Source organism: Dreissena polymorpha, chromosome 11 (genome assembly GCF_020536995.1).
Source record: "Dreissena polymorpha isolate Duluth1 chromosome 11, UMN_Dpol_1.0, whole genome shotgun sequence".
In the NCBI taxonomy this organism is placed as follows: domain Eukaryota; kingdom Metazoa; phylum Mollusca; class Bivalvia; order Myida; family Dreissenidae; genus Dreissena; species Dreissena polymorpha.
Genome location: NC_068365.1, coordinates 37,076,180 through 37,099,627, shown reverse-complemented (window position 1 = coordinate 37,099,627; position 23,448 = coordinate 37,076,180). Strand labels below are relative to the sequence as shown.

At 35.7% G+C, this 23,448-nt stretch overlaps 1 protein-coding gene and 1 long non-coding RNA gene across 2 annotated transcripts; one reads left to right on the top strand and one right to left on the bottom strand.

The window, feature by feature from the left end:
- Window positions 1–9,539: 9,539 nt before the first annotated feature.
- LOC127849767 (uncharacterized) lies at window positions 9,540–10,274 on the bottom strand. Its single transcript, XM_052382517.1, has one exon. It carries the CDS (start codon window positions 10,272–10,274, stop codon window positions 9,540–9,542), a length of 735 nt encoding a protein of 244 aa, XP_052238477.1.
- A 6,096-nt stretch (window positions 10,275–16,370) lies between these two features.
- On the top strand, window positions 16,371–19,248 carry LOC127850321 (uncharacterized). The gene is made up of 3 exons (XR_008035199.1): window positions 16,371–17,232; window positions 18,205–18,305; window positions 18,646–19,248. It is a non-coding gene; the product is annotated as an uncharacterized LOC127850321 (long non-coding RNA).
- The last annotated feature ends 4,200 nt before the right edge of the window (window positions 19,249–23,448 follow it).

The window sequence follows — 23,448 nt, the reverse complement described above, 5'->3', positions numbered from 1 at the left end:
GTTTTGTTTGCCTTATGTATTTATTAGTGCCTCGGTATGGTTGAGGAAGATAATATTCATTAGTTAAATGAAAATCCTCCCAGGCATGTTAATGTTACAAATAAGACACTTTAACCTAGAGCTTGGATTTTTTTTGACACATTTTCTGGTAGTCAGGGAAATATAAAATATAAAGTAACAGGCATTAAAATCTTTTTAGGAATGCAAAAATTACAGAAATGATACTAATTTCAGACAGAATACTCACACACACACAAGAAGTCAGGCATAGACTTACAGTGTGACTAACATGTGCCCTTTTTCAGGAGTCTAAACATGTCCCAGGGCTATATATAACAAGCGTATTTGCCTTATTACGCAATTAAAATAAAGTGGACCAAAACACAAAACTTAACCAAATTTTCAACTATAAAGGGCCCATAATTCCGTCAAAATGCCAGTCAGAGCTACATAGCTTTGCCTGCACAGTCCCCTTACGATATATAGTAAGTGTTGAAAGTATGAAAGCAATAGCTTTGATACTTTAGGAAAAAAGTGGACCTAAACACAAAACTGAACAAAATTTTCAATTTTCTAAGTATAAAAAGGGCACATAATTCAGTCAAAATGCACGCCAGAGTTATCTAACTTTGCCTGCCCAGTCCCCTCATGATAGTAAGTAAGTGTACCAAGTTTGAATGCAATAGCATTGATACTTTCTGAGAAAAGTGGACCTAAACGCAAAACTTAACCGGACGCCGACGCCGACGCAGACGCTGACGCCAAGGTGATGACAATAGCTCATAATTTTTTTTCAAAAAATAGATGAGCTAAAAATGGACCAAAACACAAAACTTAACCAAAATTTTCAATTTTCTAAGTATAAAAAGGGAACATAATTCAGTCAAAATGCAAGCCAGAGTTATCTAACTTTGCCTGCCCAGTCCCCTCATGATAGTTAGTAAGTGTACCAAGTTTGAATGCAATAGCATTGATACTTTCTGAAAAAAGTGGACCTAAACGCAAAACTTAACTAAAATTTTCAATTTTCTAAGTATAAAAAGGGCACATAATTCAGTCAAAATGCACGCCAGAGTTATCTAACTTTGCCTGCCCAGTCCCCTCATGATAGTAAGTAAGTGTACCAAGTTTGAATGCAATAGCATTGATACTTTCTGAGAAAAGTGGACCTAAACGCAAAACTTAACCGGACGCCGACGCCGACGCAGACGCTGACGCCAAGGTGATGACAATAGCTCATAATTTTTTTTCAAAAAATAGATGAGCTAAAAATGGACCAAAACACAAAACTTAACCAAAATTTTCAATTTTCTAAGTATAAAAAGGGAACATAATTCAGTCAAAATGCAAGCCAGAGTTATCTAACTTTGCCTGCACAGTCCCCTCATGATAGTAAGTAAGTGTACCAAGTTTGAATGCAATAGCATTGATACTTTATGAGAAAAGTGTACCTAAACGCATAACTTAACCGGACGCCGACGCCAAGGTGATATCAATAGCTCATATTTAAAAAAAAAAAATAGATGAGCTAAAAAACAAAAAAACCTAGGGGGAAACTAGTTGAGAGCTAAACAACCTGATACCCATGTGACAACAAACTACTCGAAACATACTCATTTTTGTTTAATGATCATGTACGTTTAAATATATAAAGTGTAGATTTTAAATAAACTCAATGATGTATTTATACAATATCAATAATTATTGCATGTACACTCTTGTATCTATAAGCACGACACAATAGGAGAAAACTCCCTGAGAAAACATCTTTCTATAAAGAGAGTGTAAAGTTTTATTTCAATTAACGGCATGACCATACTTTCTTATATTTAAGTATGCATGGTTGGAAAGATGAGGTCATAATCGTTTGTAAAAACACCATTTAAAATCCTGTATGTGTTTTAACTCAAAATATTTATCTTTTGGTCATATTCTGTCTTTTATAGGGTAAACTCAGTATAAATGTAGCATCATGTCAGTGTAGGCCATGTCAGATGTTATAGGACGCCAGAAAATGGCTTATTTATATGTTATTTTCTCGACCCCTTAAACGTCTACGTTGGATGTGATTTCTCAGTCTTTGGGAATATGTGAGCCTGTCCGTCCAAAAGGTGAATTTCTTGTCAGCCAAGGTTTAGCGATCATCAGTTTGCATCATATACTATTTTTCTGCAATAGATGATCAACTGCTCCAATTGAGCTGACAATTGTTTGTTTGTTGGGTTTGAATGAAATGAATCATGTTATCAAAACATTTACGGGCCCTTAATTTTACATGTACTGACCGCATACACCACAATCAAATCAGAGCTTGTAAAATCACAGTACAAAGACTTTTCATACCTAACTAAGCTGATAAATTCAATCCCATATTGTAGTAATCTTAGTTTGAGATAAATATTTAACGTCAACAATCTGAACTAATATGTTTCTACGATTATGAGGACGATAACCCAAAATGTCCTGTGGATGTTCTTACAGTTAACCTGTTTATTCATGTCAGGTCTTTTTACCACGAGATCATTTATAAAGGTGAAGTGAATGTAAGATAATTTAAATAGTATCAGACTTTATCTATTGGTTTTCCATTTATAGAACATGGGGTGATTAAACTATTTGTACTTTGCTCTTACATATGATATACAGATAAAGGTTGCACAATTTTAGTACAAACAGCAGTTAATATTATTATACATTTGTATCAAAGCTTTGGGTTGATTTGTATGACACACTGGGCACACTGACCCCTATACTAAAATAGAACACTTAGTAATTCTTACAAATCCAATTATTATGTATCGTCAAAATATTGACTGAAACATGACCGCAATATTTTTGCTCACATTCATGTTTATCTATCTATCTATATATACTGCTAGTAGCCAACAATTAGCAATACAAGCATGCGCGTGTCAGTGCTAGGAAATGAAGGAAATTAAGGAAGAAGTGTATAGGAGATTAAAAGTAATACATAATGTATTTGTGAGACATAGAAACAAAGGTGATAGTGTTAGTTAAAAGATGAAATATACAGATAAAAGGTTAAAAACAGCCAACCTGCTTAAAAACTGTGATCTAGTTTGGTCACCCCCTGCCTAAACTGGTCCAGGGTAGGTGCCTGTACAATATTGGCTGGTAGAGAGTTCCATAGGACAATAGTGGCTGGATAGAAGGAAAATTTATAGTAGTTGCTTGGAGTGGGGATTTGTCTGAATGAAAGTGGGTGCAGATGTCTAGTGAGCCGGGTCGAAGGAGTGACATAGGGAGGCATTGGTACAGCAACCAGTCCGTGGACAATTTTATAGAACATCAGTAGCCGGGAGTCATACCTTCTGTTCTCAAGTGAACGCCACCCTTATTTGTCTAGCATGTGTGTGACACTGTTGTGATATGAGTAGTCATTTGTAACCCATCGAGCGGCCCTGCGTTGGACCATCTCGATATTGTTGGTGTTGTGGTGGTGTGTGTTGGTGGTGGGTGGCAGTGGTGGTTGGTCATGATGGTGGTAGGTGGTGGTGATGGTTGGTGGTGGATGTAAGTTGGTAGGTGGTGGGTGGCAGATGTGATGGTGGGTGGCTGTGGTGGTGGTAGCGGTGAGTGGCAGTGGATTTTTGCTAAGAAGAGACTATCTTGAAAAGAAAAAAAAAGCGGAGGGTGTCGAACCCCGATTAGCCTGTGCCAACTCACAGAGGACGGCTCATTTATAAATCCCTAATATAATTTACAATCTATGTCTTGCAATAATGCCTGAGAGTTGACCTGTCAATGCGAATGACAGGGGGACATGGCCTTATTAAAGATAACGCAGTTAATATAGCTTATGACACATTATCCTGTGATAACAAAAACCACTGCACACCTTCCCATGGTACCTTTTTGTATAACTGGACCAAAATCACAGCCACCACAATGCCAGATGTTCCAGCATGTTTGAACAGAATTACAATTTTTACGGCAACAAATTCCGTTCCTTGACAGCGTCAGGATTTTAATCTGCTACTTCCGGACTTCATGTCGCCTTCATAACTGGTTAAATAATTTACCTATGATTAATCAATAGCCACTAGGCCCAGGTAACAAATTTATCAATAAACAAATTTTGATTTCATTGGTAGTGACATTTAAAAAATTGTCGGAAAAGGTGACATTCTAACTTAAATTTGCTGACAACACAAAACTAATGGTTGGGAGAGGTCAATGTAGGCATATTATGGAAAGTTAGGTGGTCTATTTTAGGAGGTTAATGTACGTCGTAAAGTAAGTAAATACCATAGTTGACCCATGTTACACACAGTACCCTTTTGAAACTCTCGTCTCTTTTTACAGTACTGGCTTTGGTTGTCATGCATGGTAAATGGAAAGGCTCCTATGATATTAAAAAAACAACTCTGCACCAATTTGTATGCATTTATTTTGTTTTGGCAACAACAAATTGAAGTTTGAATAATGGTCATCAAAAAGTGTTAGAGAATTTCTTCTGACAAGTCAGTGTCTATGTTAACAAGGGCTGTTTGTAAAACATGCATGCCCCCCATATGTGCTGTCAGTTGTAGTGGCAGCCATTGTGTGAATATTTTATTTGTCACTGTGACCTTGACCTTGACTAAGTGACCTGAAAATCAATAGGGGTCATCTGCCAGTCATGATCAATGTACCTATGAAGTTTCATAATCCTAGGCCTAATTATCCTTAAGTTATCATCAGGAAACCATTTTACTGTTTCGAGTCACTGTCACCTTGACCTTTGACCTAGTGACCTGAAAATTAAAAGGGGTTATCTGCCAGTCATTATCAATGAACCTATGAAGGTTCATGATCCTATGCGTAAGCATTCTTGAGTTATCATCCAGAAACCATTTTTGTAAGTTGAGTCACCGTGACCTTGATAGCCATTGTGTGAATACGTTTTTTGGCACTGTGACCTTGACCTTTGACCTAGTGACCTGATAATCAGTAGGGGTCATCTGCGAGTCAAGATCAATATACCTATGAAGTTTCATGAACCTAGGCATAAGCGTTCTTGAGTAATCATCCGGAAACCATTTTACTGCTTTGGGTCACCGTGACCTTGACCTTTGACCTAGTGACCTGAAAATTAAAAGGGGTTATCTGCCAGTCATGATCAATGAACCTATGAAGTTTCATGATCCTAGGCATAAGCATTCTTGAGTTATCATCCGGAAACCATTTTTGTAAGTTGAGTCACCGTGACCTTGATAGCCATTGTGTGAATAAGTTTTTTGGCACTGTGACCTTGACCTTTGACCTAGTGACCTGATAATCAGTAGGGGTCATCTGCGAGTCAAGATCAAAATACCTATGAAGTTTCATGAACCTAGGCATAAGCATTCTTGAGTAATCATCCGGAAACCATTTTACTGCATTGGGTCACCGTGACCTTGACCTTTGACCTAGTGACCTGAAAATCAATAAGGGTCATCTGCGAGTAATGATCAATGTATCTGAAGTTTCATGATCCTAGGCATAAGTGTTCTTTAGTTATCATCCGGAAACCATTTTACTATTTCCGGTCATCGTGACCTTGACCTTAGACCTAGTGACCTGAAAATCAATAGGAGTTTGTTTCATGATACATGGCATAAGCGCTCTTGAGTTATCATCCGGAAACCATCAGGTGAACGGACAGACCGACATGAGCAAAACAATATACCCCCTTTTCTTCGGGGGGCGTGGGGGGGGGGTGGTGGGGGGGGGGCATAATGAGAAAACTGTCGCCATCCCAGCAGCCATGTCAGGGTTCATACAGATTTTCTTGAATGAAATTCAATCACTTTTTAAGCACTTTTCAAGGGAAAAAATCCAAATTCAAGCACTTTTTTAGTCCGATAAATAAAATATGTATATTATTTTAGTGTCCAATACTGACATTTTTCGCTACATTGGTCCCTTCTTGCTTAATATTCTTTGTGACTTACAACAGTCTGCACAACCCTGATACCATAACAACTGTTTTCATCAAAAGTAAGATATTTCATTATAATAATATAGAACCGTAATTGACCAAAGGCATTACACATACCAAAACAAAACCCGTTATTTGTATTGAATATGTATTCTAAATGTTCATCTTTTGGTGGCTTTACAACGCGGATTCCCCCATACTAACCATCTCTATATCTGTTCTGCATACTTAGAATTGGCGTTGTCAATAACCCAAGGGTTACTTCAAAAACAACCCTTTCCAAAAAATGCACTTATTCACTGGCATATTTCAACTTGTCAGCACCCTAATGGCATAATGCATACAAAAAAACATAAAGTAGACCAATTGGCGACAGATGAGTAGTAGTTACCTCCCTTACATTATAGAACCCGTACCGATCCAGTACCTGCTAGTATAAACAGATCGGAACTGTCATAAATTAAATCTGGAAAAAAACTACGACTTCGGACTCATGGAAAAGACATAAAAATATGTATTTTTGTCCTCAGTACATGCACTGTGTACTTAAACAAACGCCACTCGCTGCGGTGTCCATCTCATTGTGTTTGCTTACCAATATGAACCCAGCGATGAGTGTTCAGATCAAATGTCGCGGGGCCATTTGCCATAAGGCAAACACCCGAATCACTGCAGACCCATAATATATACAGCCATGTTCATCGTGTTCGCTTAAAATAAAATAATGCAACATAAACGTATTGTATTTATCCCTTTCATTTAAACACGATAATGAATAATGTATTCCACACCCATGCCCATGACAGTGTTTTTTGTCTTATAAAACGCCGCGTATAAAAGAAAACAGGGTTCGCACCAAGCTGTAGGATACCGCACCTGGAGGAGTGTTAATTGAGTGTTTGATTATTCAATTAACAGTTTGAAGCCTGCAAGGAGAACTCATAACTGATTGTAGTAATCGTATTATCCTGAGTTTCAACTGTCTCAATTGCATACATGCAACTTCTCCCATCTTTATTCATTACTCAATAATCCCATATATTCCCGATTTCCATTTTTAAAATCAAATTATGGGTGGGTAATATAGATGATTAGAGTCATAAACACAAACGTTTGCAATTTTCGAAAGTATCAAATGAATTTCCTCATATGATTCTATTTAAAAATTTGATGAAATAAGCGCCCAATCTAGACAGTTGTATTGGAACATGTGTAAATCATCGGACACCGTTTGCCCGCATCGTGTACAGCTATTCTTGGTTACAACTTCTACATGAAATAAATGAATTTCTTTGTTCTGATAAAAAGCACGCGAAAATTGGCGTGGGTCAGATAGGTGGAGCAATCAATATCATCAGATCGATATGACGTGAAATTATCTGAAAGCTTGGAAATAATGAATCTGTTTTTAACTTTTTTTATTGTTGTTATTTCATTTTCAAGCACTTTTCCAGCCAAATTCAAGCACTTTCTAAGCACTTTTCAAGGCTATGGTTGAAAATAAGCACTTTTAAGCACTCAAGATCATTTTAAAGCACTTTTCAAGATAAACATTGATTTCAAGCACTTTTCAAGGTCTGTGCTAACCCTGTATTAGGCTAGTTGACCACGTGACCTCGAATATCTGTCAGTCCCTCTGTTTTACAATGAAATCAAGTCATTGTTTTACGAAATGACGTCATTATTCCACCGAAACTCTCCACTTCAAACTCTTTTACAGTGTAAATAAACGATGCATAAAAAAAGTATAAAATAACAATAGATGTGTTTGTCAGAAACACAATGCCCCCTATTGCGCTGCTTTGAAATAATATAAATTTCAATATATCATTTGGCAGGTTTAGAAATCTCCCGTTTAAAGCTTATTACTTCCCTTGGATTGAATTTTTTCACTTTTGACCTTGAAGGATGACCTTGACCTTGACACTTTACCACTCAAATTGTGCAGCTTCATGAGATACACATGCATGTAAAATATCAAGTTCCTATCTTCATTATTGCAAAAGTTACAGCCAATGTTAAAGTTTTCGGACGGACGGACGGACGGACGTACAGACAGACAGACGGACTAACGGACAGTTCGACAGCTATATGCCACCCTACCGGGGGCATAAAAAGAAATATATATGGCAAGATAAATAGACTAATAGGTTGGTGACGTGGATGGAGAATTGTTTTCTGGCTCGTGGAAGGATGTAAACGGTTTGCCTTCGGCTCACCCGATAAATTCCTCTGACTTCCCAGATCACCATTATCCATCCACGTCACCAACCTATTATTCTTTAATCTTTACTTTGTGTGTGTTATTGACAACTGCAGTTAAACTTTCAAAATGTTCATTAATGCTATTTCTAAATGTCGACGTAGCTTTCGGCAAATTTGTGTTAAGGGTCCGCGTGAAGGGCTGTAATAATGACGCAGAACAATATATCAAAGATATATAAGGTGTTTATGTTCTGGCAGTCAAGTGGCAAATGCCTACATTAATCACTATTATTATACAACAATAACAGTAATAGCATTTATAAAAACATGGCAATATTGTAATACAATGAATACAATAAATACAGTTAATACAATACATACAATGAATACAATAAATACAAATACAATAAATACAAAAAATACAATCAATACCTTACGTGGCATTTAATTAGAACAGAGATTACAACAATACAAAGGTTAAAGTTTATAAATTGATTTATCATTAACCTGTAATAATTACGCAGAACAATATATCAAAGATATATATGATGTTTATGTTCTGGCGGTCAAGTGGCAAATGCGCGGTTACTTGCGCTTTCCACTTGACCAATGCCGCGAACCAATCATGCGTGTAATAGGTTTAGTGATACAACTGGTTAGGTTGTTAGCTGAACTGTAGTAACTGTTTGAAAAGAATTCAGGTTAATATTAAAATAGCTAGATATTGATTTCGTATGTTGAGATTTGTAAAGAAATAAGGATTTGTTAATTTACTCTATGACATACTTCCCCTGCCCATAAAATAAGTCTCCTGACTTATACTTTAACGCAACGCATATAACTCATTACTTCAACGCTAAAATATTATTTATTTATTTTAAATAATAATCATACATGAATAATAACATAACGTTGTGTGCATCAATACGGCTACGGAATGCACAGTTAAGAAAATATGTTTCGCGGTAATATCCTAGATATCACGAACGCTCACGAACATTGGACATTGCGGACTGCATAACAGTTTAACTGCAACATCTATCAGAAGTATACTATTTGACTAATCTAACGACTACAAAGGCATGCATTATTGCTACCAATACAGTCTGAACAATAGTAGTAACAATTACCACCTACTCATGCAGCACCAATATATTTGTTTGACTATATATGCGTAAATACTGTGAATATCTCTGTACAATTTAAAACATCATTATACATGAATTTGATGAATACAGCTCTAAAGTAATAATTACACAACTAATATATAAAAATAGAGTAATTCGCAGCTGAGAGCATGATATAAAACGATTGACTGGCATCCATAAATAACAACAGTCATAAGAACAATAATGGCAAGTGCATAAATCCCAATAATGTTTAAAATCACATTAAAAATCACAGTAAAAAGTTATGCCACAAAGTCGCCTGTCGTCATCCAAAACGGCTTCTTCTGTTTCCGCTGTGGTCTGGCAACCTTCCCTTCTTCGACATCAGTGTCTGAACCGGCCAGATCTAGTGTTGACGGCGCCTGTTTCTCTCTTTGGTACGGTTCCAATGGCTCTGACATATTATCGTTTACTGACATAAACGGTAGTAACAGATTTCGGTGTAGCCTTTTAGTTTTTGTAAATCTTGTTCCTTCCCGCTTAACCTCATAGACAGGGGTGTCTGGGTTGGGCTGCGCTACAATTACGTATGGCTGGTGTTCCCATTGATCTGCCAACTTCTGCTTGCCTCGGAGAGCAACATTACGTACGAGGACAATGTCGCCAGGTTGAAGTCGAGTAGATCTAGCTGATTTGTCGTAGTGCTTCTTGTTCAACAGCCCCGATGACCTAGCATTCTGGCGCGCCCTATCATAAGACTCGCTGAGTCGTTTTCGGAGCTTTGCAACATACTCCGTATGTTGTTTGTCGACAATGTCCTCTGTAGGAAGCCCTAGAAATGCATCTATAGCCAAACGTGGATGCCTGCCAAACATCAAAAAGTGCGGAGAAAACCCCGTACTTTTGTGATGAGTTGAATTGTAGGCATGCACCAATGTTGGAATATATGACTTCCAATCAGCCTTTTGATGCTCTTCCAAGGTACCTAACATGCCTAGTAGAGTCTGGTTGAACCTCTTTGTTTCGCCGTTGCCCATTGGATGATAGGGTGTGGTTCTGCTTTTGTCCATACCTGAAATCTGACACAATTCATTGATTAGAGCAGATGCAACCTAGCAGGAAACCCATAGTGAACAATAAACTAATCAAACAACACTTTGGCTGTTGTTTTAGCCGTTTGATTGCGTGTCGGATACGCCTGTGCATACCGGCTAAAATGATCAGTAATGACCAGCACGTTTTCAAAACCGCCTTTTGAACGACAAATAATCAATGCACACGATCTCTAACAATGCTGTCGACTCAATAGGCTGAAGTTCAGCGCGCTCTGGGTGGCGTTTTCTACGAGTGCAGCGACCACATTGTTTCACCTTTTCGGCAACAAACGCATCTAAACCAGGTCAGTAGAATCACTCCTTCATCAGGCTAGTGGTACGATCCCTACCCTGGTGTCCGAGGTCATCATGGAGACATCTAAACATATCGTCCCTGAGATGTTCGGGCACAACAATCTGTGTTCGGTCAACATCATTGACCTTCGCCCTGCGATATAGTACACCGTTTTGTACAACCAATTTGTCCCACTCTCTAGCATAATGTTTGCAACTATCCTTCTAAGAAGGTCTATTGCCACTGAGAATGTGACAGACAAGTTCTTTCAGTTGTGGATCATCCGATTGAGCCTTGATCCAGTCCTTGTTAGAAAGACTATATAATTGAAGAAGATCTTCCGTTATATCTTCAGTTGGATCATTCAAAGGTGGCTCATTTCCTGGCGACACCAAGGTTTGGTAAATCGGAATGTTGACCTCGGCAGATGTACATACGGCGTCCATGACCGATGGTGAAATACGACTTAGTCCGTCCGCATCGTTGTTGTTCTTTCCCTTCCGATAACGAATGCTGAAGTCGTAATTTGCGAGAGCCGCGATCCATTGTTGCCCCGGTGCGTCAAGCTTTGCCGATGTCGTCACATAGGTGAAAGGGTTGTTATCCGTAATAACCTCAAATTTCCCGCCCTACAAGTAGTCATGGAACTTATCACACACAGCCCACTTGACAGCGAGAAACTTGAGCTTGTGAGCCGGATAATTCCGCTCGGCCTTGGTAAGGCTTCTGCTGGCGTAAGCCACTACTCAGTCCTTTCCGTCTTGCTTCTGATACAGCACAGCTTCGAGTCCTGTACCACTGGCGTCTGTGTTAAGCGTGAATGGCAAGGTGTAGTCAGCATACGCAAGGATTGGTGGATTTGACAGCTTCTGTTTTAATGCATCAAACTCGTTTTGTTGGCTGGCTTCCCATCTGAACTTTGGTTTTGGATTTTTCTTGACTGTCTTTTTAGTTGAAGTTCCCAGCAACAAATCGTTCAGTGGTCTGGCAACATTTGAAAATCCTTTGATAAACCGCCGGTAGTAGCCAGCAAAGCCTAGAAATTTTCTGACATCTTTTAAACTTTTAGGGACAGGCCAGTTTTGGACGGCTTCAACCTTTTGTGGATCAGCCTGGATTCCTTCTGTTTATGACAATTTTAATCAATACCTCATTTTAATACGTCTTTTGTTACGAATTTACTACAATTTTCCTGAACTGCATCCGCGTGTTTACTTTATTTGAGCCTTTACCGCAAACCGTACGTAGTTCACTAACACGACTTTTGCTTTACGACATCTACCGCAAACCATACGTATTCCATCATGTCGCACAACAACAAAAGCTATCGTGAAAAAATTTACAAATCTGTTTTAACTTAAAAATAAATTGATATTCTTTTCAAACAATTACAACTTAAAAGTCAGTCTTCTTCAAATGCCGGGAGTGAAACGCCAGAAAAGTCCGGTCAAGAGTGTTGAAAGACTGTTTAGTTTGCTCAACAAGCTTTACAGGCCACAGGGAAACAGGCTTGGGAAAGCTACACTGGAGTCCCTAATCAGACTTTGTCTGCACACGGAGAGACTTGGTGAAGTGGAGGTCACCAGAATAATGTTTTTCTCCCTCTGTATGGTGAATTATAGTGTTAAAACTTGATTTTGTACTGTTACTAGCTAAGCATAAAAATTTCCCCCTTTTCCCCTTTTAAGCGCGAATTTTCCCCCCCTCAGGGAACCCGACCCCCTTCCCCCAAAACTGAAAAAAAACACTGGCAGGAAATACATTACTTTCTGTCAAAAATAACAAAATGGCAGACACACTATTTTTTCCAGTTTGGACATATTATTATGAACTTTTCAACTGTAAATAAAAACGCAAGTAATAGAACTGTTTGTGCTTTGTTGATAAAATGGTAACAGTCCCTGTAATACAAAAGTTAAAAAAAGAGCACCGCATATCGGGTACCAAGTTACGCTCTGCTGTGGGTTCAGTTTTGAATAAATGAAAGTAAATGAAAAACCGTGGTTCACAGTGACCCTGACATTTAACAAATTGACTCAAAATGGATGAGGTGTGTAAAACTCATCAAGGTGCATCTTCATAGGTGGAAGCACTTTGATTTTAGAGCCTATTCTAAAGTTTTATATTAGAGGTCAAATTGACCTTAACCTTTGACCTAGTGACACAAAAATGGGTGTGGGGTGTAGAACTCATCAAGATGCAACTACATTATGAAGTTTCAAAGTTGTAGGTGGAAGCACTTTGATTTTAGAGCCCATGTTAAGGTTTTAGCATGATGCGGAAGGCTGACAAGCTGGGTATGACAATACCTCTGGTATTCTTCGAAAACAGCTGAGCTTATAAAATCACATGCCAATTTACTTTCACTTTTTTAAAACAATTATTTGTAGATAGATTTATTAGGCATATACATGTCAAATAATAACATAAACAATTCATCACATTTTGCATACGAACAAGATAAATTTAAAACAAACACATATACTGAGCACTAAAAATATCACAGATCAAATTGAAATCATGAGGTATACATGTGTGTTACATTTACAATACCTAAATACAATTTCTCAGATGCTTAAAATTAGATTAGAAAAAACACATATATTAGCATCACAGAATTAAAATTGACTCAATGAGGTAAACATTTGAGATACATGTACATACCTTAATAAAATTTACAATTTTCACAAAGAAGTTTAAACCAAATTCAGCTTAAGACAATCACATACATTGAACACAAAAATATCACAGATTAAATTGCCTTCATATGGTATACAATTATAGGTACATTTACATTAGACTGTTTACTTATAGTTTATTTTAGTCTGATATAAGGACATGTACTGCCAGGAAAGCCCTTGAAAGTCTTGCGACTTATTTCCAAAGGGGTCCTTTACATTACTGCTTCATACAGCACCTAAACTAGATAGCAGCTAGCTTATAATAGTCATATTATGTTAAATGGTTATTGAATTATTTTATACTTAAGTTAGCATATCTAAAATTTACAAAATGTATATATGCGTTCAACAATTTGAGCGAGCACATGATTATATAAACTCGTTACTTAACAAAGACATGGGATATCTAAATATTTAAAAGAAACAACACCGTCTGCCATGCTCAATCCCTAAAGGTACTTGTTAAGAAAATGTTCTTTTACTTCTTTTTCGAATTTGAAGTGACTATTTATACATTGAATAGATTCTGGAAGAGCATTCCAGGTTAACACACCATTATAATAAAAAGTTGAAGCTGTCGCTGATTTTATGACAGGAACATAGAAATTACATTTGCTCTTTTGTGTGCAGTAGCTTAGTATAATGAACATCAGGTTTCTTAATAAAGTTTTCTTTCATATACACTGGACATTTATCATAAACAATTTTATAAACATGATTTAGACTCAGTTGTTTCACTCTATCATTAAGTTTTAATATTCCTAGTTTGTGAAAATCTGAGCAGGTCAGTGTGGTTCTTGGTGGAACATTTAAAATGAATCGCACAACCTTGTTTTGTGTAATTTGTAATTTAGACTTAAGAGTTTGTCCCAAGTTATTATACCAGGCCAAACACGCGTAGTCGAATAAGCATTGAATTAGTGAATTACAGAGGGTTTTCCTAGTGTTAAAATCCAGTACACTGTTGTGTCTATACATGAACTTAAGTCTCGAGTTGACCTTACTGATGATGTCGTTTGCACATTTATTACCGGACAGGGTGTTATCTAGAACATGACCTAAATATTTCACCGATTTTTGAGACTTTATAGTTTGATTATTACATATGACTGAGAAATTTTCGATCTGTAGTTGTTCATTTGTGTTTTGTTTCACGTTTTTTGCTTACGAAAGTAATCAAAACATATAAAAGAAGCGATGCCAAAACATTAAAGACATCAGAGTTTAATAAAATTGTGTCAAACCTTATGTTATACAATATAAAATGCAGTCATATACAAAATGCATGCACATCGTCGGAACATGTATAATTCTTATCAGATTTGATCAAATGAAACAGTTTTTTGGTTATACATTAATAATAAAAATTACTACAATAATTAAATATGCTCTTTAGATAATACAGAAAACAGATTCCATGTACAATGTGACCCCCTGGGTAGAACGCCAAAATACAAGATGCAAGGAGAGTACCAAATAAGAGAAGACTTCAACAGTCATTTTGTTTTACAATTTAATATGTGACATTTGTTTTGTGACCAGTTTTTATCGCTGGATTCAAATTTGAACAACTGTTGTAGAGAATCCCTATGAATTTACATCATTACGCATCAATTAATAAAACCTAAGTAAAAATTCTTTTCAGAATATAACAAGTTATAAGTGGTTGTTTGGCTATTTAAATGTTTCAAAGCATATGTGATCCTTAGAATGTGGCATATTCAGAATCATAATTGACTTGTTACATACATAAAAGATTTAATCTTATCATATTAGTGTGACTCAGCCACTTAAATACATTTTTAGATGACACAGAATTATGCACTTTTTATGCATGTTAATCATCGTTTTAGTAAATGGGTTCAGAATATTATCGTTTAATAACTAGTGATGTCACGCTTATCGAATACAAAGTCACCAATAATCAATTCTCTTCGCAAAATCATAGTTTGGGGATTTAGGTTCATTTATCAGCAAAATCTTGCAAACTTAATGTAAGCAAGCACCAAATTCTCCATGAATATACCTTAATATGTGCTCTTTCCAAAAAACCCGTTAGCCACCAAAAATAATAACATGGCGGCCATTTTTTTCCAAAATGGCGGCTGCATAATTGTGTATACAATTTTTATTGAAAATCAAGGTATTTGCACTCCGAGACTAATGAAAACAAACATTATTCAGGTTGCTTTGTTGTTAAGAATGTTTAAAAGATACAATTTATTCTTCTTTGACATTTAGATGTGAAATATTGTACATTTGTATCAAAATTGTCCCAATTTGCACAATAATTGTGAACAACATATGTATGTATATATCACAATAAAGTTATAACATAAAGACAATACACACACATCCCGTCTGTAGATCTGCCATAGTCATAAGCACTTTTCTACGGAATTCTATAGAAAATATTATGGAATTCTACGGAAATCGATGGAAATCCATGGAATTTGATGGAATTCCATCCACTTGCCAATTTTCCATCTGAAGCTGTTATGGAATTCCACGGAATCTCGACTAAAATTCCATGCATTTCCACGGAATGTATGGAAAACACATGGAAAGTTGGACTTAGCCATTTTAATCAACGGAAATCGTTATGGAAAATAACTTATACATTTTTTTGGATGGAAATCAATGGAAAATAACTTAGAAAATTTTTCGCTGGTTGTCTGAAATGTATTTGTAGTTTAATACATGTATGAATTTATTTGCATCATGTATTTTGTATTTAAAAGAAAATGCAATAAAGATAATTATAAATTTGTTCTAGAAATTGGAACAGTTCTGGAACTGTTCCATATTTGTGTTCTAAAACGTATGTTCTGGAATTGTTCCAAAACAGTTTTTTAGAATAAATCCAGAACATTTGTGGAAAATGGCTTAGGACTTAAACTGTACCAATAATTTCAAGAACCTTTTTAGAACATTTCAAGGACAAAATATGGTCAAGAAATTTCTAAAAATGTTTTAAAATTTAGTTCTAGAACACATCTAGAATGCTTTAAGAACCAGTAAGTTCTACAAGTTCTAATGGGGAATAAGAACACATATAGAACACCTTACACTTACAAATAGCCAAATAGACTTCATAGTAGCGATAGCAGCAGCAGCAGTAGTAGTAGTAGTTGTAGATGTAGTAGCTATATTAGTAGTAGTAGTTGTTGTTGTTGTAGTAGGTGTTGTTGTTGTAGTAATTGATATAGTAGCAGTAAGTAGTAGTAGTAGAAGTAGTAGCATTAACAGTTTCTGTAGCAATAGTAGTAGCAATAGAAGTAGCAGTAGTAGCAGTTGTTGCAGTAGTAGCAGTTGTTGCTGCTGCTGTTGCTGCTGTTGTTGTTGCTGCTGTTGTTGTTGTTTCTGCTGTTGTTGTTGCTGCTGTTATTGTTGCTGTTGTTGTTGGTGGTGTTGTTGTTGATGCTGTAGTAATTAAAGTAGTAGTTCTGCAGAAGTAGGAGTAGTTGTTACTTTCAAAGCAATTTCTACAAGTTTAAATTCCTTAACCCTGTCCATGTGGTATACACACTGTTTTTTCTCAATATCAAACTCAGCCAGTCCAGGTTGTCAAATAACAATCTATCTGATAAGCCCAGCTTGTGCAGTGAGTCAGATGTTGGGTATGTTTGCTGCAAATCTATTGGTTATAAGATATAACAGCCTTTTCTAATTGGCTGAATTCAAATACAGAAAGTTTACCTGTTAGATTGAAACATGAAACATGGTGGAAAATGTACTGGTTTAACTTGTTAAAATAAAGTTAAAGAAATTTAACAAACAGAAGAGTTCATTAGTTTTTCCATTAAAAACACTTTTTTAAAATACTTATGTATTTATATCATTTGGAAAGTGACATGAAATATTGTTAAAGAGTGATGCATACAGTGTTTGAGCAGTCTGTCTAGGAATAGAACAACAACTGAAGGTTTGTGATTTTTATTATTTATAAATATTCCTTTAAATTTAATCTTCTTATGACATTATTGTAGACCTTTTTATGTGATATTTGAGGTTTTAGTATGGCAAATATTAGTTAAGCAGCTGTCACCCAAATTTTCATTTAGTGGAGTTTGCAGGTTGAAAAAGGAAGTAATAAGACCTATGTGGAGAAATTAATAACGTTGAATGTAGTATCGGAATTTTATCATGCAAGGTTATAGAACTGAGGCTAAGGAAGTTTTGTACTGTGCATGTTGAGCACTCTATGCTCATTAATGGTGTTAATGTTTATTATTATCCCCCGTCCATAGCCATATCTTGGAAGTGCTTTGGCAGATTTCACTGAAACTTGGTGTGAGTATGTATATGGATAAGAGGATGATGCATGCCAAATGACATTGTACACCATTAGTTAATAACAGAGTTATGGCCCTTTGTATCTTGAAAAAATGCTTTTTTGTGTGTCCAAGGCCATATCCTGGAAGTGCTTTGGCGGATTTCATTGAAACCTGGTTCGAGTATATATATGGATAAGAGGATAATGCACGCCAAATGACATTGTACACCATCTGTTAAAAACGGGGTTATGGCCCTTTGTATCTTTAAAAAATGCTTGTTTGAGTGTCAAATATAATACTTATGTGTCCAGAAGCATATTGGCGGGGGATATCAATTCAACGAATTTGCTTGTAAATAAAAAATTAAACCAATGGAATTGGTTTTTAGGTATCTGAGTGTGCATTTTCATACCAATAGAATTACACATCATTCTAATTATAGCAATAATAAATTTGTACTAATCATACCAACAAATTAAGTTATGCTTAGTGCTTTGCGATGTATTCACTTCGTTTTTAGTTCTCTTTCTATAGACCATTTAACAACTTAATATTTAAAACAATTCATGAATTACGTTCCATATACATTTTCATTATGTGCTTTAATTACCATTGACCAGTTGATGGAAGATACTGCAGAGTTTGGCAGGGAAATAATCCAACAGCAAAGCCGCTCTTTAAGCGCATTCACCTAGAGGACTTACAGGGCCACACATTCATGGTAAATATTGTCATGCCCTGGGCTAGATAAGTTATTTAATGTTAACCACCTGAAAGTATTTTGTCTTACACTTTTCTGGATCCTGTGATAACTTTAAAAGTTCTAAGTATTTTTTCATGAAACTTGGAACATGAACAGATGACAATAAGGACATTTTGCACGTCATTTCATGTTGTTTATAATACAAGAATTCTGGTTGCTATGGCAACAAATATATTTAACAAACTTAAAATAGTGAAGTTTAACAGGTAGGGGACCATATTGCTTTGCAATCTCTTGTTATAGTTTGAATGTAAATAACTCTTTGCTTTAGACATGTTTATGATTTTTTATTCTGTAGAGCACATGTGAGCAGTATACAATGTACCTCATACCAAAAAGAACCCGGAGGCAGTGACTGGTGTTCAATATTCTCAGAAGAAAAGGAAAATGGCAGTGGAAGACTTGGACAAACATTTTTTAAAACTAGCCTCTGTGTTAAGCCTGGCAGTCTGTGGCTGGTGACATGTTTTATTTGGGTTACTTCTTGTATAAAAAAGACCAGTTATTTATTTTGTGAATTATATTTTGTGTTTGTTTTTTGTCTTAATTTATTATATTTTTTTTAATTTAGGAATTTGAAACTTGGATAATTGAATAAAGTCCGTGTTCAACAGTACTGAGCATAGTATAATAAATAACAAATTTACAACAGTTGTTAATTTGTTATGTATTATTATTAACTATGCTCAGTACTTGAATACTGGCTGTCTGCATGGGAATTTGTTTTCTAGAAAGTTGGTTTCAGACTTAAATATTTGAAGTTAACCTTCGGAACTTTTCTAGAATTGTACTGGAACACATCAACTAAAACTGAACTTCTGTTATCATACTAAAAGTGTTCTAGAATTAATAAGGAACAGTTGTTGAACGTTAAAATTTATGAGAAAAAACTCAAGAACAATTCTGCTTGATGTGTGTGTGTGCATGTAATTGTGTGTGTTTATGAACATATGTGAGAAAGGATGTATACTTGTCACAAGATAAATGTAAAATTCTACTTCTATGTTTTATATTGTGCCTTTTATAAGTTTTTCTTTTCTCACCTGTATATGCGTGCATGTTTATGGATGTGTTTTTGAATGTGTGTGTGCATGCCTGTGGTTAAGAGAGTAGGTACTTTATGAAAATGTAAAACCACTCATTTTTGAATATGTACTGTGACTGCACGTGTGTGGTTAATGATTGATGCTATATCTTGTTCTTGTTTAACTTCTATGATGAAACCTTTAGTTACATTCACATTTGTTTTTCAAAATCAACGAAATGCCTTTAATCTATAATCTGTTTTTTTCTATTTTATTCCAGCTTTTTATTAAATTCCATAGCTTTTCACGGAATTCCACGGCATTCTATGGAATTCCACGGCATTCTATGGAATTCCACGGCGTTCTATGGAATTCCACGGCGTTCTATGGAATTCCATGGCATTCTATGGAATTCCACGGCATTCTATGGAATTCCATGGCATTCTATGGAATTCCACGGCATTCTATGGAATGCCACGGAATTCTATGGAATTCCACGGCATTTTATGGAATTCCATCCCATATCAAGTCCCTCTTCTGTTTTTTTCACTTTTCCATTGATTGCATGGAATCGGATGGAAAGTTAGTGCCAATACTCCACGGAATTCCATCTAACGATTTCCATAGAATTCCATATGATTCCGCGGCAGATCTACAGACGGGATGTATGGCACACATAAACAGCTGTGTTAAAACATATTGAATAAATAAGAATATATAGCATTTAAAAAGAAAACTATTTTACACCTAGGGGTGCGCTTATTATGGATTTATTGGTATCAATTGTTGGACAGTACCTTCCAAAAAATAAAAATAACACAATATAAATCACAATCATCACCTTTGTCATAAAGACTAGTTTGAACTTCAAGATTATTAATAATAGTTTATTGTAAATCTAGAGGTGCAACATTATTACTTGAAGACTTATATTTATTGACTCTAAGTTATGTACGTGTGATCAATCTTGTTTACTGACTTTTAATTGAGTTTGAAATACTAGAAGGATTATTCAGATTTTTTCTCCTTATAATGTATATGAACTTTCTTTATTCACATACTGTGAAACCATTTTTTCGTCTGCACAAAATTTTGTCCTTTTTAAAAAAATGACTATTTTGTCAGCACTTAAATTCGTCCATTTCTGGTTTTGAAAAAAAAGCGTCCGATTTGTTTGTAATGTTTGTAATACATGTAATACGCGGTTGCACAAAAATTGTGCTGGGGAAAGAGGGGTGACACTTGGTAGTAATTGCAGGAGGTGGGCCTTGTTTGGCATTTGCCAATTAACAAGTCTGTTATTTCAGGTGATAGTAACTGTCCCTTATTATTTTATGTCATTGACACGTTCTTTGTTATGATAAGCGGATAAGTGGGACTGAATAACCGTTAACGAGTGTTTTAAACAACGAAGCCAATTGCCAATAAGTCTTTTTCCATTACAATCATGGACAACCAAACACAAAGCAATATGTTCTTTATTAATTTGTAATTAAAGCGCAGAATATATTTCAGTCAGGTGTTGATCACAAATCGTATGGCTGTATAATCTGCAACACCCCTGAAAAACACAATACACACAATGGGTACTAAAGTTGTTTACAATTAGCGCTTATCAACACTATTATACCTAAACGAAGTCGACGCATTCCATACAGCCTTATTGCATTCGCGTGTTACAGGAAATGTCAGTTGTCAGTACACTGTATAATGTACACCCCTTTGTGTCAAAACCGGATTAAACTTGAGTGTGAATAGTCGACTGTTTCATGTTCTTTGTATCAATACCATCCGGGTATCTGTGCTATAAGTATACCAGTCTACAAACAAGGTGCGCGCTTCCACATGTGGGTATTTGAACGTTCAAATAATTGACCTACGGTTGAGCGTTCACGCCGTTGTGCGCATTTAGCAATATAACACGTTTTTATTTCACTATTTCTTTACTTGCAAAAAATACTAGTGGCGTATAACTTACCTTGCAATCTTTTTTTCTTGCATTTTGTGAGTGTGCGAGTGTTAATTTTGAGCCCTGTGTATATGCGTGGATTACGCTGGATTTAAATGCCTCTGATGCCTTCGGTAATTCAGTCTTATTTGTTTCAAATATGGGACATAATTGTTCGTTAGGATCTTGAATTCGTCCATCGGTCGAAGGACGAAAAAGATGAAAATTAATGTCTGACGAATAATAATGGTTTCACGGTATATTGTTTAAAGATTGTTGGGTGTTTTACTATTGTATGATTAAACGTATAATCTTATTAAGACATTTACTGGCACTTTATTGTAATTGGTACTGATTACATACGCTCTACAATCAATGCAGAGTATGAAAACTCATAGTCCAATGATTGCTTTATATTGAATATGTAACTTGGCTGATAAAATGGCAATCTAATAATTATTGCAACTATCTAAGTTTGAGATAAATAAATGATATAAACACTCGTCAATAGACTTTATCAAGATAAATACGGATAAAACCCCAAACACGTGTTGTTGACGTCCTAGCATTTAACCTGTATATGCATATCAGGTGATTTGACAACATGCGATCATTCATGTGACGAGGTGACCTAAACATAAGATAATTCAAATAGTATCTGTGTTTAAGATATTTAATTTATAGAACGCGGGATGATAAAATCAAGGTGTCATTTTCTATAACATGTGATATTCAGATAAAGGTTGCAAGCTATTAGCCAAGTCAGCATTTAATGTTGTGCATTGATATTCAATCGTTTCATTGATTTGCAGTATACAAATGACACGCTGACCCCAAAATATAAAACCTAGCGAAAAACTTCATAATAACGTTACGACTCAATTTTCAAGAACTCGCAGAAAGGATTGTTACGTTACTTTCCAGACAAGGTCTAGTATCGTGCTATTTGCGAAAATAAACTTATATTTTTCACAACTAAACATATTTAAATCAATAGATGTAAACAAGAGTTTATTTAAATTTATTGACCTTGGATTAAATGTCCTCAAATGTGTCTATCGCATCTTGTGAGTGATAGGTGACACGCATGATTCAATCATCACTGGATAATTCTAGGTAACAATCAGCTGCTGATAATATCAGCTTGATATACAGAAAACATAATTATGATGGTAGATTCGTGTATTTCAATACATTTAAATAAACATGTGTTGTAACTTTTAGTTGTGTCTTAATAGACTGAAAGGAGGTATGATTCTTGAACTTCCGTAAAAATACCCTACATCAATATAATATGTTTGTGATTTTGCAATATCTTCAATACCGTTTACGTAGTTGTTCACAAACAAATGGAAATAATAACTACAAATGAAAAAGTATATGTACTGAGGTACCAGTAAACCTATTGAAAATACTTGTAATTTAAAGAAATTGAAGAGGTGTGATCACAAAGAAGTCACAGGGGGTCAAAGTACGTTGACTCTGGAAAAGTGACATGCATAACTTAGTGACAAATCTTTAAAAACAGACATAATAATACACACACTTAGTATTGCTAGTGGGACTTTTCAACACAAAATATGTATAAAAACCGTTTTTTATTTCTTATATTTCTCATATTAAGGATACATATGTAACAGTATTCATTGGGTTGAATTCCTAGATGTGTATTATTTTGTTTTCGATCCCTGTGAGCATTGTTATCAATCTTTCACATATTCTCAATGACTTACTTTCACAATATTATTATACGGGACACTTGCAATAATCAAACTCTCAGCTATATGACACCCAGGGTCGGTAAACGAATGTACTCATAAAAGCTCCAATCATTCAAGAAGAACAAGGCAGAGTTAACAGGTATTTAAGAAAGAACTCCGTGGAAATCACCATACAAATCATATGCCAAAATACCGCAAGTTATTCCACAATTAATGAAACTTAAGCAATCGAAGGCACATAACTGCACGTAACAATATATCATATTTGTCTGTTGCAAACATGCACTCATCTTCTTCTGAATGCATATGACAGCAAAACAGGAAACCATTTCATCAATCACAACCGCATACTTTGCAAGCTCATTGCTCATTTTGAATTCGTATCAACACTGACATTCGCAAAGTTT